Source organism: Solanum dulcamara, chromosome 1, assembly GCF_947179165.1.
Source record: "Solanum dulcamara chromosome 1, daSolDulc1.2, whole genome shotgun sequence".
Classification (NCBI taxonomy): Eukaryota; Viridiplantae; Streptophyta; class Magnoliopsida; order Solanales; family Solanaceae; genus Solanum; species Solanum dulcamara.
In genome coordinates, this window is record NC_077237.1 from 58,653,517 (window position 1) to 58,671,424 (window position 17,908).

The 17,908-nt window shown below is 33.7% G+C and overlaps 1 protein-coding gene across 2 annotated transcripts; it reads left to right on the plus strand.

Annotated features, from left to right (window-relative positions):
- Positions 1-382: 382 nt before the first annotated feature.
- On the plus strand, positions 383-4,193 carry LOC129888301 (NAC domain-containing protein 2-like). Of its 2 annotated transcripts, XR_008766619.1 has the most exons (5): positions 383-865; positions 1,006-1,054; positions 1,775-1,865; positions 3,300-3,562; positions 4,057-4,193. XR_008766619.1 is itself a non-coding variant. In XM_055963309.1 (3 exons), exons 1-3 carry the CDS (start codon positions 682-684, stop codon positions 4,120-4,122), a joined length of 513 nt encoding a protein of 170 aa, XP_055819284.1. In that variant the 5' UTR covers positions 383-681; the 3' UTR covers positions 4,123-4,193. The 2 variants fall into 2 exon arrangements, 1 of the variants encoding a protein (XP_055819284.1); XM_055963309.1 differs by lacking the exons at positions 1,006-1,054; positions 1,775-1,865.
- The last annotated feature ends 13,715 nt before the right edge of the window (positions 4,194-17,908 follow it).

Below are 17,908 nucleotides of genomic sequence, written 5' to 3' on the forward strand. Positions count from 1 at the left end.
TATAAATGACGATATTTTGGTTATTAAATTAATTTTACTCCTTTATTGTTAAATATGATTGTGAGTTATCATGTTTCTCTTCAAGTACATTTTCTATCTTAAAATTTTTATGTTATTATTTTAAAAATTTGTACTTAATAATATAACGTACACACAATACTTTATTTTATATATATATAAATTTATTATTAATTAATATGATACACATATCTTAAAAAAAGTACACTGAACTATTGTCATTATTAATTAAGTTTTGACATTTTTTATCATCGGAATTCCTCTATTTTGTTTAATAATTGAATATATAACTTTCACAACCAGTAGTATTAAGTGAAATAAATTTATGTGTGAAAATAAGATGGTATTTATTAGTTTGGTGTGAACGCAGAATAGGGTAAAATTTTTGTCATAATAAGACAAATAGAAAAAGAAAAATCCTTCACCTAGTGTTTTCCTTTCATTCTAGGGTAGATAAGCACAGGATGTATAACTAGAATTTGAAAAGGTCAATTCCCTATTTCTTTTTTTTCATGTGAGTTTAATAGAACTCAATCACAAATAGAAGTCCAAAAGGCCCGTCCGTTTTTCTGTTTACTATAAAAAAAAACAGGAAGTTTATAGATCTTCAAAACGAGACAAAAAAAAATTTAAAAGATCATCATACTATTTCATTTATAATTAATGGCTGGATATGATGTGATGACAGAGCTCCCTCCCGGTTACAGATTTGTCCCCACTGATGTGGAGTTGGTTCAACATTACCTTGCCAAAAAGGTTCATTATCAACGTCCTGTTCCATCTCTAGCTCCACTGGTTGAAGATATCCATGCAAGGGAATTTTACAGCAAATCTCCTGACACTCTTGGTATTTACTTATATTCTTTCCTTTTTATTCATTTTTCATCTTTCAACAATATACCAAGTATTTAAAACGATCAAGAAGGCCTAAATTGTCTTGTAACCATTATTATCCCTTCTCCACTTTGATTGATCCATTATAAATAGGTATTTCTCCGGCTCAATCCTGACAGTAATCATGAAGACTGCCTGTCAGGTAAGAGATTAAACATTCCCAATTCTAATAAATAGCTGGAAACTCACTTCAGTGGAAAGCCCATCTTTTGGTACACTCCTCTTTCTGCCAAGCGGCTTCTCCTGGCTGCTCGGCCCCAAATATTTTAATTATATGTATGATTGCGTTTTAGCTTAATTAGAATATATTATTTTTTATATAGAAAAATAAGTAAATCTCATTATGAAAGAATTTGTCCATAGAAATATTTTAGAATTTGAATTAAACTACTCAAATTCATATCAGTAAATAAAGTTTCTTAAAAAGATCTCACACATATTATTAACATTTTATTAATTTGATTGTTGGGAACTTAATAGCTTTTACGTGTTATAATACTATCTTATAAGCAATAACTTTGAAATGTTTTTAACACGAAACTCAATCTTATAAGTTTTAGATCACAATATTTATGAAGCTCGTAACATAGAAATTTCTTAGTTGATTAAATTCTGAAACGATTCAGAATTTTAATTATATATTGTTCATCTTCGAAATCTTTATTTTGTCTCTGTTATTTATCTTGATCTTTGAAATCTATTCTCTACATTGAAATCTCCTTTATTCATTCAAATCTTTGGAAATTTCTTCCTTTATTCATTCTGATTTTCGAATTTATTCTCTATAAGGGAAATTATTAGTCATTAATGTCGGATATTTATAATTTTTTCTTGTTTCTATTTCTTATTCATATTTGAGAAGGGGAGCCTTGGAGTAACTGGTAAAGTTGCCTCCATGTGATCAGGAGGTCACGGGTTCAAGCCTTGGAAACAGCCTCTCACATAAATTCAAGGTAAGGCTGTGTACAATAGACCCTTGTGGTCGGGCCCTTCCCCGGACCCTGTGCATAGAGGGAGTTTTAGTGCAACGGACTGTCCTTTTATTCACATTTGAATTTGTAACGAAATAATTATTATGTTTTGTTTAATATATAAACACGATATTTCAAGGGGAAAAAATAAGTCTGGTAATGAAATAAAAATAATTCAGAGGAAAACAAAAAGTAAACACCTAGAAACTCACTTCGAGGATCTTTCTATCCTCAATAGAATAGACCAACACAGAATAGAACAGTTGGAAACTCACTTCATGGATCTTTCTGTTAATGCCAAACGATTTCTCTCGACTGCTTTCTTTTTTATCATAGAAATATCTCAAACTTGAATTAAAACGTTTATGTGGTGTACAATAAATATCTTTCAAGTAATAAATTATGAAAACCTCTAGATGTATTTAGCAGTCGGCGACTTAAAAATTAGTTTTTGGTCACTAATTTTATTAAAGTCCCAACTTGGATTGGTTGTATCTTGAATTGATCAATACTTTGTTATGATATAGGGTGTGTTTCGTATGGACCAAAATATTTTCTTATTTTTTCATGTTTGGTTGGATAAAATTTTTAAAAAATATTTAAATAATTCTTACATTCCATCCGCCCAATGCCTCCAACCCCTACCCGTGACCATCCCACTCCTACCATCCTGAGTTCCTACACCTCATTCCTTTCCACCTTATAGTTTTTTGCTAGATTGTATATTAATAACCTTGGGATAACATTTGTTTTGTTTACTTACCAAACACTAAAAAATAAATAAGAAATAAACTTCTTTTCGAAAAAAAACATTTTCCATCAAAAATATTCTCTTTATACATAACACCTTCATACCAAACACACTCTATGGATTCAAATTTTTTGAATTGATTTAAATCTATTCAGTGTCATACTCAGAAATTCAGGAAGGATACAAAATTTTATACATATAATAAAGAGAATTGTTTTTATATAATTTTCATTTTGTTCTCTATATATTTTTTGTTGTTGCTTCTCATCTCTTTTTTTTCTTTATTCCCTCTCCCTTATTTACCTTTTCTTCAAAATATTTTCCCTATATTTGAATGTCAGTTATGTGTGGATTATGAGTCATTTATGTCGTAGCATAGTAGTCAATTAATGATGTTCGATATTTATAATCTTTTCTTGTGCTTATTTTATTACCCTTATCAAATAAGTAATTAAATTATCATTATATTTTGTTCAATAGATAAACACGTAAGTCAAGTTAGCGGAAGTAAAATAATTCTGATGAAAATAAAAGCTTATTTGCAGAACTACAAACAAATAATGTCGAATAAGCCAAAAAGAATAACAATTGACATTGATATTTGTTCAATACAAGCTTATTTATTGAAAATAAAAAATTGACAGTTGCTTTTTTTGGAGTTACAGTGAAAAATATCTGCGGCGAAGGAGAATGGTACTTCTTCATCCATCAAGATCAGTATTTCAGAGGAAATATAGGAAAAATTCGCATTGATGGTAATAAAATAGGTTTTTGGCAATGCTTTGGAAAAGAGTTTCCAATTTATAATTTAGAAGGAGATGTGATTGGATTCAAGGTTAATTTGAAATACTGTACTGGATCGACAAAGATAAATAATTGGACGATGGAAAAATACCGTTTAACTTGTGAATGTGGCGCTAACGACGAGGTAACTATACTAATTTCCCTTGCAATTTGTTTGAATTTTCAGATATAATTTAATATTATATCCTTTTTTATAGAATAAATGGATAATAAAGAATTTTAAATGTTATTATTTCGAGAGAGTTGATTTACTTCATATTTCACAAGTGATTTTACCTTTTCCAAATAATGTCCTTGTAATGTATCATTTACACAATAGCTAAATTCTAGCAAATGTTGTTGAAAGTTATTAATTATTTTTCACATACGGACATTCTGGTAAGTCAATTAGAATAATTAGGCAGTTTTTTTAATTTTTTTTTGTTTTTTTTTTGTCAAAAACTAGTTTTTATTAATGTAGAGACATAGTTCCTGGAACATTACCAAACTAGAATGAAAATGTCTTGCCTTTATCTCTTTATTACATTATCATATTATTAATTTTCTTTAATAACGAAATTCGAATTTGGTTATTGGCTGGTTTTTAATTTTCTGTTCTCTTTTTATTTATTAATGCAGATTGAAGAATGGGTTCTTGGAAGACTTATAATAGGGAAAAAGAATGATTACAACAATTATCTGTAGCGCTATTGTTTTTTTCAAGAAAGGAAGGACGTCGCCATTCTATTTCTTTTTTAGTAACCATTCTTTATTGATTCTTCATAATAATAACGTAACTAAGTCAATTTCATATTTTTTTTCTTGTATGAATAAATAATTTGGTTAAAACAAAAATAATTGTTTCCAATTATTCTGGAAAATAATGTTATCAGTAAATTGATGATTTAATTTTACAGTCATATCGCTGCATACTTGTTTCTATATTCTTTTTCGTTATCCTTTTGCCATTTTTTTCTAAGCATAGAACTTAGTCGTGATATATAGTGGTAGTAAGATGAAGATTGCTGCTAACTGCCTTTCGCCATAGCAACCTTTGCTATAGCAAGAAGGTATTCACTATAATGAAGCCAGTCGTGTCACCCAAGTTCACCATTGTGAAGCATAATTTGTCATAGCGATTTTCGCTATAGCGACATGGTGTTTGTCATAATATAGCTAATTCGCTCATTTAGTTTTGCCACGGTGAGGTCTCATTTGTCATACAGAAGTCCGCTATAGCAAATGAGTCCTGCCACAATGAAGGAGTTGAGGCAGTGGACGGAATCTAATACTCAACTTTGATACTTCACTTATTCTGGAAATTGAGGCTGTTCGCAATAAATTTTTGTAGTGCTGAAAATTAACTGCAATCAAAATAAATAAAAGAAAAAGGTAATTTTATTGATGAATCTTTGTAAGTACAATTCCTTGTTCTGTTGATTCTTCTCTCCTAATATTTTCATATTTCGAGGACAGACAGTAGCGTATTTCTCGAATGTAGGATGATGTAGACTTCCTTGAGATGTGTCTGATCTCCTAGAACGTCGAGAAATACTTCATCGTTTCAAGTCAATCTCCGAGAAGAACTCCTTTGACCACTCCTTCAAAGAACTATGTAGTTAATGATGTAGTTTCTTTCCAATGTTTGAAGAATGTCCTTAAAAAATTATGTAACCCTCCTATTTATAGTTGTAGGAGGGAGGCAGTCTAAGTGTGAATGAACTCTTTTGCCTTCTTCTGATTAGTTCATGTAAGTCTCCAAGCTTATCACAAATACTATGTGATAAATTTGTTTTTGATTGGTTGTTGAACTTTGACCAGGATTGTCACATTATTTGAACACATGACATTCTCTTGTTGGTCTTTGACTTGACTCGGATGCCAAGTGACCTTGACACTTGGCATGAGTTTGAGCCTCAAGATGAAATGGACCTTCGACTTGAATTTAATAAATAAAATGGACTTAATTATTTATAAATTATGCAGTCCAAATTAATTATCCAACTCAAAAATATGAATTTAATTAAAATTTGGTATGAATTAAATCCAACCAAAGTTATGTGTCTACAAGTGTCCCCTACTTCAAGATTTATTGAGTATTAGATTTACTGAATAATGAAGACATGTCTCGGAGTACCCATTGAGCCAACAATCTTTTCAACTTATTTGATTTCATATCTTATTGAAAACTAATCACATATATGTGTCAATAGTCTCCAAAAATATCTATTTTTTAGGCAAACAATTAGGCATATATGATTGAAGAAAATTAAATAACATTTGGACTAGCACTTGAAATTGCACAATTGACTTGTTTTATTTCTCTTGCAAAAGGTTGGCAAGCACCCCAGAATAAAACAAAACCTGGTACCTGTGAATAGTCAATGTGTATGGCTATCATAAACAAATTCCATTGAGTAAGAAGGCATCTGACACTTTTTTTTTGGAAAACTAAACAAAATAGACTCAATTGTGAAACTATTTATCCAAATTGGATACAATCCAAACTATTTATTGTTAATGAATCCATGACCTAAAATATTTACCTTCTTACCCCACCCTCTCCTTTTTTATTTCGCGCATGACGCCAGTATCACTGTTATGAGTTAATCATCTATGATACGCCATCAGTATATTGATACCATATAAGTATCATATAGAACTGAGCTTAATTTTTTGTGATACTCCATCGCTATATTGATACCCTATCGGTATCCTATAGGATTTAGCTCTTTTTTTGAAAAGTAAAAATTAAATAATTAAGAAAAAATTATTAAAGTCACAATCTTATTTATTAAACTCTAAATTAGTAGAAAATAAATGCTTTGTGATATTTCGTCAGTATATTGATATCATATAGGACTGAATTTAATCCTCTGTGATACTCCGTCGGTATATTGATACCCTATCGGTATCATACAGAGTGTACGCTGAAGCTAGCGCGCGAATTTTAAAATAAATCTATTCCATTTTAAAATAAAATGGATATGAAAGTAATGAAGCATTTAAGGTTAAATATTTTTCCTTTTTGGGTATAAGTATTCTCCCCCCCCCCCCCCCGCTTCCTCCCCACCCACACTTTTTGTTTTTAAAATTTTGCTGCCTCCCTTTTGTTTTTGTTCACCAAGTAGAATTAGCTTTGGTCTTTGATATCAATTAGGATCCCAACTTTTCTTGATATTTTGGAAATTCCTATCTTAGACACAACTTTTACTTAGCTGACTCCATGTTGAAAAGAAATTAGTCCCACCTTTGAGACTATATATAAGGAAACCTTATGATGTATTTTATCTGTATCACCACCGATCGAGTTCAGCACTTTATGAAGTTTCTTTGCAGTCGATAATTAGCAACACAATAACACATGCATAAGCTTCTTTTTTTTTTGGTCTGGAACTAAAGCTTCTTCTGAATTCACTCAGGTAAAACAAAATCAGCCTTTAAATTTCTAATTTTCTAGCTATATTGGTGTTACGCGACTTCACCAAAAAAATCGTATCTCGACTTATGGATGTCAAAATTGTGAGCGGTTTGCGGCACTGGAAAGTAGACTGCAAAGGCTACATCTCTAGTGGAAACCACGATTAGATTGATCCTAAATTAGCTCATATGTATTTTTGAAAACAACCTCTGAGTTGTGGTTCGCTGACTGTTTCTATTTTACGTATCTTCAACAAATAAAAATCACATCTTAAATTAGAAATATCTAAATTATGAATGGTTTGATGTGTTGGAAAATAGACTCAAAAGGCAACGTCCTACATGGAAGACACAATAAGATTGTCCCTAAATTAGCTCAGGTATTTTTTTGAAAACCACCTTTGAGTTTGGTTAGCCGACCATCTCTGTTTTATACAGCTTTCACTAAAAATATCATACCTTGACTTAGGGATATCGAAATCATGAGCAGTTTATGGCGCTGAAAAATAGACTCAAAGGGCTACGTCTCTCTCAGAAAAATCAATCAGATTGTTCCTAAATTATCTCAGTTAATTTTCTAAAGTTCGGCTTATGAATGCTAATATGCTATTTTCATCATCTTTGGGCGACTTCACGAATTTCATCTTTTTCATTAATCCTTTTGATAGGTCTTCAAACACAGAGAATTTAATTACATCTTTCTTCAAGTAAGATGAACTTTTGTGATCTCAAGTTGCCACATCCTCAACTTGAGATGTCGAACGACAAATAAGAACCACATGCTAAGCTTGTCGCTTTGGTGGTCGAAGTCTCCTAAAACTTGTTTGAACTTCGTTACTATTGATCTTGTTATCAATATGTTAGAAAACTCTTCTAATTGATATTTTAAATTTATGAATTTATATTATGTCGCATTTTTATTATTCCAACTGTACAACAACTTAGAACACTAACGTACTTCATACTTGAATTCTATTCTTAAACCGTTCCTTGTGGGATTCATCTCTGACTCTTAGTTGGGTGTTTTTATTGAAAATGACCATTTACACTTTGAATTATAAAATAGTATATTTGAGTGAGGGCACATTAGGTACCTAACCTTTTGCTTTTAGTTACTTTACTTTTGGTCATTTTAATGTTTGGACATTTTGGGCTATAAGTATAACTTTGCTATTTTGATGGGTTGTATATATTTGGTTTTGGAACTTGTGATCCCTCTTAAATTGCTATAGATGTTGTCTAATGTTAACTTGTACATTCAAGAGTTAATTTTTATCAATATTGATGATTGAATAGTTCTCTTGATGAACGACACGTTTGTGTGAGTTCAACGAGATAAAATGGGTTGCATAAGTCTTGTGTGAACACTTGGCATCTCATTGTAACTAGTTAAATTTCAATTTTGAGTCTTACAATTATCATTGAATGCGAGCTTAATTTGTAGAATTATGTTTGATGTCTGTGTTGGAATGCCATGTGTGTTGAGGTTTACTTGAATGATGTGCATGAGGACACCTAGAACATGCCCCAATGGTCCAATTGATTAGCATTGGTGATTGAAAGAAGTGATCTTAGGCACAAATGTTTGAAGAGTGAACCTAATTGCTATACCTTCTTGGGACTTCCTTGTGAGCGTGTGAACCTAGTTTGGCACCTTTTGAGCCTAGTCTTCTCTTAGGATGAAACATGAACCCGAATGTTTAAAATAGTTTTTGAAATTCCATTGTCCTTCTCACCTATAACCTTCTTGAAGCATTGGGTTTATTGAATAGCCAACTTAGGTTAAAAGCCTAAGTTGGGGGTGTGGTAAAGATGAGGAAAGCATCCGGGTGAAAAGTTCATGAAAATCATTCTTGGATATATGATTGTGAAAAAAATTGAGGCCCTCCATATAAAAAAAACAAGAGATAAAAAAGAAAAGAAATAAAGAAAGAAACTTGTTGTGCTTCATGTTGGAAATAAAAGGGGCATTCAATGAACTATGTCAATGATTTTGTGTGCTATTAATAGACCAAGGGTGATTTGTGAACATGAGAAAAATGAAAGAAAAGGAAGAGAATTAAATTTGATCGATGCTTCAAAAAGGAAGAGCCACTAAACCGAAATGATCATACACATGCCCTCAACCCTATTACAAGACTTAAAAGACCTTTTTTGATCTTGATGAACCAATTGATATATTGGTTGGAAAATACAGGCAAGCTTATGGGTGAAATTGTGCATATTTTTCTCTTAGAGAGAGTGGGAGTTGTTTTTGATTCCTTAAATATAGACTTTGATTAGCTTTGAGAGAGAATGGAATCATTCTTAATGTAAGGGCATTCTAATAAGTTTGTTGAGCATGAATTTTCATTTGAAGTGAGCATTTATGAGAAAGATCTAATTGAGATTTGCTAGTCATTGTTTGAAGATTTTAGTGCATAATTGAGCATTGAATGTTGAGATTGAACCTTGTTTGGACTTTCATGTTGGTTCTCAATGACTTCTACTTGTAAATATTGCTTTTGAAGAGATTGGTTTCATGATTTACTTGAGGACAAGCAAAAATTAAAGTTGGGGGTATTGATGAGTCAGGAATTTGGAAAAATATAGCTTGGGCATTCAGAATTGAAAGTGAAATCTTGTTGAATTCAATTGGAGACAATTATTTTGGTAAAACTTCTTTTTACTATGTAGCTGAACACCATCCTTCTAAGGGGGGGGGAGAGCTTATGTAGTTGACTTGTATTTTCAAATTTAGATTTTTTTATCAGCTCGAGATTTGTTAATTTGATATGAGTTTTGTTAATTTAGCATGTATTTATTTATGAGTTATGGTTGCAAACGTAATTCTATATTATATCGTCATGTTGGCTTGAGAATATTATGTGATGTGGTTGAATTAACAAATATCCATTGATTTGAATTTTTCAATTGTAAATCTCTCTTTGAGAGGAGATTATGTTAAGGATTGGGTTAATTTTGTTAGCACCCATATTTTGGTTTGAGAGTGCTTGCATGGATAAACGACTAGTGATTGAAATATACTTTTCTAAGATTGTCTAACTAGCCTATCCATTGATATTTAATGATATTGAGTTGTGCATTTACCCACATTCGTGCTACCAATCTAACTATGCACCTACCCAATAAGTCTACTAAAACTTGTTTGAACTCCGTTACTATTATGCCCCATACTTTTGTAGTTCGAAAATCTTTCTTAAACTTCTTAAAGGTTGCCACATGACCAAGATTATCTATAATGTTATCAAATAACTCTAAGGAAGGGAGGATGTGATGCGCCATAAGTGGGAAGGTTGGAGATAGGATTATAAGGATTTGAAACAAGTTGGGGGCCAAAATAACAAGTCGTGGGACTCGACTTACTTGTGTGAGCTACCAACTTGGATATCTTACATACTTAAGCTACTGGAGTACATGTTGAGCTTACGTAACAAGGATTACGTAGGTTCTTAAAGTGAGATGAGATTACGAACCCATAGAAGAGGCGGAAGGAGGTGTAGCACCTATTTGGACTAAGTAGGTGATGCATCTACTTGGACCAAGTAGGTGACTCACCTACTTGGATGAACCCCACACTGCCACATGGCAGCCAAGGATTGGAGGAATGGCGTGAGGTGGTGCCCTAGCGGGGGACTACCACATGTTACCCCTAAGGGGTTGCCACATGTCACCTCTAGGGGGATACCATATGTCACCTCCTAAGGAGGTGTATATATGTACATTATGCTGAAATATAATTCATTTTCAGCATGTTTATCCTTGGAAAAAGAAGAGAAAAACGTTGAGGAACAAGAGAGGGCAACCACAGATTTGGCCAATTTGAGGTAAACCTCCAACTTTCATTCTGTAAATTAATTATCTAGGGTATACCATGATGAAATAAAGGTGTTATTAATGTAAATTTATGGTTTGGAGCAGCACCAATAGGATACAAACAGTCCGCTAAAGTTTCAGCACGTTAAGGAACTTCCGAAGCTAATTTTCAGCAAGTTTGGGAAGCCGTTTGTTAAGGTATGGATTGATTTTCTTCTCTCACATTTTGGTAAAAGTTTAATCATGTTATGGGTGCGTAAACATGAGTTGGAAACATGAAAATATGGATGTTACAGCTGAAAAAAGTTGCAGGTCGTGTAGGGACTGTTTTGATGTATTCTAGTGGCTTAAAATGTAACTAGTGTCGTTGTTATTATAGTGTCGTAGTGGGAATTGTTTTATAGTGTTTTAGGGCTGGAAAAATGTATAAATATGGGTATAAGGTCTGCTGGTTGCAGCCACATGACACTCCATTTCGTGTGGTTAAGATTTTACGAAATAAAGATTGAAAACCGTATTTTGGAGTCGTAGTTTTGAGCGGGCTATTTGGGACTTATTTGGTATGATGTTGATGTGGTATAATTTTGTATTGGCTGATGGTTGTTTCTGTTGGTTAGCTGTACTAATTGAAAATGTAATTGGAAGTTCGGATAGGGCAAGTTATAGAGGAGATGCTGCCCAAATTCCGTTAACTTCTTAACTAACTAATAGACTAGTCGAGACTAATCAAGAAAGGCGAATAAGAAATTGATTCCTATGGGTGCTTAGTTGTGGATTTAGAAGCTGGAAAGTTAAATATTATTAATGTTAGTACTACCTTCGTGTTAAATAGGTTCAGAAGGCGATGAGGCAAGAGTGGTTACGATTACTCTATAAAAGGTATGTAAAGCTATTCTTTTTTCTTTTGGCATGTCTTAGATATAAGTTATGAATGGTTTGTATATGAAACATGGGGATAATCCCATTCATAAAGATCTGAGTAGAGTTCATAATTCTTATCCACTTCGTAATGGTAAAACTTCTGTAATAGTTGAGCTATTGCCTTTTAAAGCTTCTATATGATAAAAGGTAATATATGTAGAGCCTATTGATCCTTCCTTTTGGGATGTCTTAAATGTAAATGAAATGAGATATGATATGAGTGTGGAGGTAGTTCCAATTGTAAGTTCCGACTATAACACGTGACTCGTGTTCACTTCTAAATGCTAAGGCTCCTAAGGTAGTTGAGCTATCACCCTCGAGCATTCTATATGTGAAATAGTAATTGAACGTATGAGCTCTTGTGCCTAAGGACTCTATAATGACAAGTGTCTCTGATTTCTAAGCCGTTTGGCAGTGTATTAATACAAGTCTATGATTCCTGAGACTCCGTTTGATATGGCCCCTAATGGCATTTAGAGGATACTTGGGATGATGATCATTTTGATCCTCAAATAATAGTCCATGACAATTGTTATACCGCGTCTCAGATGATGAGCTAATTGTATATAGTTACTCGCTAGTCTGCTCATGCATACTGTTAATACATCTTCCACCGAGTCCCATAAAGGGACGGGTATGATCGAGACCTATAAAGGGGCGGGTACGATATATGATGACCTGATTATTCACTGAGTCCCATAAAAAGCTGGGTACGACCGAGTCCCATAAAGGGCTAGGTACGATATATGATGATATGAGCATTCATCGAGTCCTATAAAGGGCCGGGTATGACCAAGTCCCATAAAGGGCCGGGTACGATATATGATGGTATGATTATTATGATAGTATGATTGCTTACCGAGTCCCTCACTAAATGGCCGGGTATGACACATATGTGCATATAATGACCTAATGAAACATTTGTGATACCAAGTCCCATGGTTGGCCGGATACAGTATATCTGTACACTATATGTACACTACTCTCTTCACCGAGTTCCTCACTAAAGGGCCAAATACAGTATATAGGCATGCATATGGAAACATGATGATGTATTTGTAACATATGAGATGACACCGTATATGATGGTATGATGCCGTATATGATGATATGATAACACCGAGTCCCACAGCGGGCCGGGTATAGTATGGGAGGATGACATACATGCCCTCATTTTATAAGATGCAGGTGCAGTGATTTACTAAATGTTATACTTATTTCCTGCACTCCTAATTCTGTTGTAATCTCACTTATACTGTATTATGCTTTATATACTCAGTACATGTGTCGTACTGACCCCCTTTCTTCGGGGGGTTGCATTTTATTCCCGCAGGTATAGATGTTCATTTCAGATATCTGTCAGCTTAGGATTTCCGCTCAGCTATGTTAGAATTAATCCACTATTCCGGAGCCTAGCCTTTGGGTAGTGGTCCTCCTATGTATATATTTGTTTACTCAGGGGTACGGCGGGGGCCCTGTCCCACCTTATGTTATTGTTATTATTCTTAGAGGTCTGTAGACATATGTATGTGGGTTGTTTATAAGTTTGTTTCAGTTATGCCTATACGACGCGTTGTGAATGTTTGTATGTATGACAACCTTGTCGGCTTACGTGCCCTTTCATGATATGATGCGAATGCAAGGGCCTACATGTACACGAAGATATTTTGACTCATTGGGGTTTTTCTGTGTAGCATCACATTATTCAGAGTTCAACTTGACTATAGCTGATAGGTATGTATACGGGGGTCCAGGTCGGACCCCAGTCGCGACCGTTGGGGTTGGATTGTGACAGTTACTATTGATCTTGTTAGCGATACATTAGCAAACTCTTATACTTGGTATTTAAAATTTACGAATTTATATTATGTCGTATTTTTATTATTCCAACTCTACAACAACTTAGAACACTCACGTACTTCGTACTTGAATTATATTCTTAAACCATTCCTTGTGGGATTCGATCCCAATTCTTATTTGGGTATTTATGTTGACAACGACCACTTACACTTTGAATTATAAAAAGTGTATTTGAGCGTTATCAGTAATATCTTTGGGAGCTCCTATTCTATTCGTGTGAAAGAAAGATTGTTCCCTTAGAATGTGTATTCATCATTAGTTGAACAAGTTCACCACAGAGAATAAGTACCGTCTTTCCAGAATCAACGACATGTTCGAACAACTTCAGGGTTGTAACACCTCCTAAAACGTTGTATATGATTTTCCAATTCTCGATGAAAATGATACAACTTCTATATTGTGGGCATAACTTTTCATTGGATGGTCCAAATTAGGTGGTTTAAATTTCTAAATAACTCCAACATCATTACCTATAACTTTTTGAGACCATATTTTAAGTTTTGGAGTTTAAGTAGGTCAAATAAATTAATTATTTCAAGACATGGTGTTGTGACGAAATGGAGTATTTGTAGAAGAAATATCATATCTCACTCCAGGATGCTCCAAATTGGTTGATTCTTAAACGACATGAAAGTAGACTTCTAGAGAAACAATTCATATGAGACACCAAATCCTAATGAGAAAGTTATCTTATTTAAACACAACTATGAAAAAGGATATTCGGTTAAAAGAAGGTTAATCTTACCAACGATGGAAAGATCAAGATCCATTTGACATCACCCATGACATCAACAGTCCTCCATTTGATATCACTCATCACATCACAATCTTCCATTTATTGTTTTCTAGATTTTTCTTTATAATTATTTTAATTATTGTTAGGTCCCTCCTTCACACCTATAAATACCCACCTTATTTCATTATTTTATTTATCAAGCTTTCTCAAGCAACTTTTCTCTCTATACACTCCTTTGCTCATTCTCAAAATATAGTTTTACTTATTAGTAGTATAGAAATACTATTCTGGTGATCCATATACTCCGGATAGTATACAAAACACTCCGACGAGGAGAAAAGGCTAGGATTCAAGAGTGTTCATTAAGTCCTTCGATTCTAAGTAACGCTTCAGATTCTAGGAATGTAAGCTTCAATGAGAGTATTTCTTCCACTCTCATGCCTAAAGTATTTTGATTATATAACAAATTATATTTATTTTCTTTAAGCTTTACTCTAATTTATGTGGGTGTTTATCCATGTGTTCTTCCACCCATGTAGTCCAAAACTCTTTCAACTAAATCTGTTGATTTCAAGTAAATTTTTCTTATAGGTAATTCTTATTTGTACTAAATATCATGAATCATGGTTAAACTAATAATTATTAATCTATTTTAATGCAAAATAATTTCATAGGTATGGATTTATTGTTTGCTAGTATTTTATCTATTTATCTCTTTAAAGGTTCTTGAAATTCATGGTGGGTTGTTTAACACATTATTTTTTTATTGATAAATTTCAAAGTATTTATACATAATTTCATTTGCATACATGTTTGAAATTTGAAGTGATTTTAACCCACCTAGTTTTATTATATTTTCAATAAAGTTTGACTTGAAAGTTTTGACTCCAAATAAATGATTGTGAAAGCAATGTCTATGATCAAAAGGGAGTCTTATGAAAGAAAAGAATGATGAAATTCTATGAATGATACATTCTTTATGCAATATGGACAATTCTTGCATATTTGAATCACCAAATGTTTTATTGATCTATTCCACCGAATGTGATATTTTGAATTCTCAAGCTATATGCTATGAATATTTTTAAGTATTAAACTATTCTGTGGGATTGACTTAGCACCGAGTGGGGGATTGAGGTGGGATTCGGTAAGGGAATCCTAGTAGCAACCCCTTATCTCATTATGTCACGACCCAACCCCGTAGGCGGTGATGGATGCCTGAACTAGATACTCGCATATACCCCTGCTAACTAAAAGTAAACCTGTCCCCTGTTTGAGTTATAATGTATCAACAGGCATGATAACATATAAGACGATGAGGCTATCGTAACATATAGGGTCGTCCCATAATAAAACCCGCGTGAGCCGACAAGGATGTCATGACAAAGGGGACATCCCAAAACATCCGTCTTATAGGAACAACTGCACGTACATACATATATAACCCACATACATGTCTATCGACCTCTAAGAGTAAGAACATTAACATAAGGCGGGACAGGGCCTCCGCCATATCCATAAACAAATAAATATATACATCGAGAGATAGTACCAAAATCTAGGCTCTGTCATAATAGAGCGCTTCTGAACTACTGAGTGGGACTACTATGCTGGCGGATCCCCAAAGTGTGTATCTCTACCTGGGGCATGAAACAGAGCCTCTCTAAGGAAGGGTGGTCAGTACGACATATGTACTGAGTATGTAAAGCATAATATAGTATAACTAGGAGCATTTCTGAATAGAGATTCAGGAGATGTCGGTCTTACTTAAGGAACCACTGTACCTGTACTGGTGAATCATACAAAAAAAAATGCATGCTCATATCATACAATATAGCCGGCCCCTTTCGGGACTCGGTGAATCATATTTGTAGGTCCATCATAGGGCCCGACGCCATCATTACCTTATCACATCACATCATCATACATATATATATATATATATATATATATATATATATATATATATGACCCGACCCTCTAGTGAGGGACTCGATGAGTTGTTCATGTCATTGCATTATCATGTTCTCATATAGCATACTCGGCCCTTTAGTGAGAGACTCAGTGAGTTATTTATGTCATTGCATTATCATATCCTTGTATAGCGTACCCGGCCCTTTAGTGAGGAACTCAGTGGATAATGCAGTGAACTGCGTACGATTATGTACCTGGCTCGAGACTCGGTGATATGAGGGGTTACAGTATACACGAGTAGAATAGTGAGTAACCATATGCAATTTAAAATATTGTCAAGACTCAATAAAGTAATAAAAATGAATTGTTATTTGAAAATCAGGATGATAGTCATATCAGTCATCCCTCAAATAATACTATTGGTTATATCAACAGAGCCTTAGAAACCATAGGCGTGAATCAAGATGATACAAAATAATTTATAAAAGTCAAGGACATTAATTATCGAAGAATCTCTAAGAATAGGAATCATGAATCACCCTCAAGACTTATGAATGAAATTACTCCCAAAGCTCATATTAATCCTTACTTAATTCTAAGACATGCCAAAAGAAAGAAGGGACTTCTTTACATACTCTCTCCTTTTTCTCATGTAGTCTTCATATACATATGTGTCATGGAACGTACGACCCGATCCTTAGATAGTAACATATGCTAAGAAACATTTGGCCCAATCCTTAGATAGTAACATATGCCGAAGAACGTTCAGCCTGATCCTTAGATAGTAACATATATCATACTTGGACCATCAAGCGACTCGGTACCATAAACATTCCATCATAACATCATAACTTATGTCAAAGACATATCAAGAGAGATGAAGGATAGCTTTACTTACTTATGCAAAAAATATGCCCAGAGAAAGAATGTAGCTTCACATACCTCTTATGGATTACCCTTAACCATGTTCTCCTCGTCGTCTTTTAAAACATTCTAACATGAAAGCAATACTATGGTTAATAACCTTTCACCTTCCAATTTTCAACTCTACAAACAAGTAACTATAGAAATCATTTCCTTATCCATTTCCCTCGACTAGTTTATTACTAGTTCCGAAGTTGGCAGAAATCGGGCAGCATCTCCCCTATAATTTTCCCTATCCCAATTCTAATATTTGTGGAAATATTACCAACAAAAGCCATAAGCTATGTATACAAGTAAACCACTTCAAATTTACACAATACAAACTCCAACCAACTCGCTCAAAACCACAATACCAAAATAGAGTTTTTAATCTTTATTTCATAAAACCTTTAACCATAAAAAAAAGAGCGTCGTGTGGCTGAAACCAGCAGAACCCACACCCTTTTTAGAACACTTTACATCCCTGCAACACACAACCAACCCAGCTGCAACCGCAACACCCCAATCACAGCACACTACTCGACTTCGATTCAACTCTAACGACTTCAATTTAGATTATTTCTAACGTCAAGCATCCTTATACAATTTTTCGACTTGCAGCCTTATTTAAGAAATATATTATACTTCATAAAAACATCATAAACTCTGATTTAAAAGGGAAAGCCTTACCTTTCCCGAAACTCACCAAAACTCACCTCGGAAGCTCTTTTAGTACGGCTGAAACTTCATGGCTATTTGTTATCCTTTTGGTGCTTCTCCAAATCATAAATTTACATTAATAATACCTTCATACCCTCGTGGTATACCCTAGATAATTAATTCATGGAACGAAATTGGAGAGCTTCCTTGTTGGCTCCAAATCCGTGGCTCCCTCTCTCAAACTTAAGGTTTCTCTTTTCT

What these genes read in the sequence shown, in the direction of transcription:
- LOC129888301 (XM_055963309.1), top strand. Translation starts at nt 682, where the DNA reads ATGGCTGGATATGATGTGATGACAGAGCTCCCTCCCGGTTACAGATTT. An exon ending in CAAATCTCCTGACACTCTTG is followed by an intron (nt 866 to 3,299) that starts GTATTTACTTAT and finishes TTGGAGTTACAG; the next exon opens with TGAAAAATATCTGCGGCGAA. An exon ending in AATGTGGCGCTAACGACGAG is followed by an intron (nt 3,563 to 4,056) that starts GTAACTATACTA and finishes TTATTAATGCAG; the next exon opens with ATTGAAGAATGGGTTCTTGG.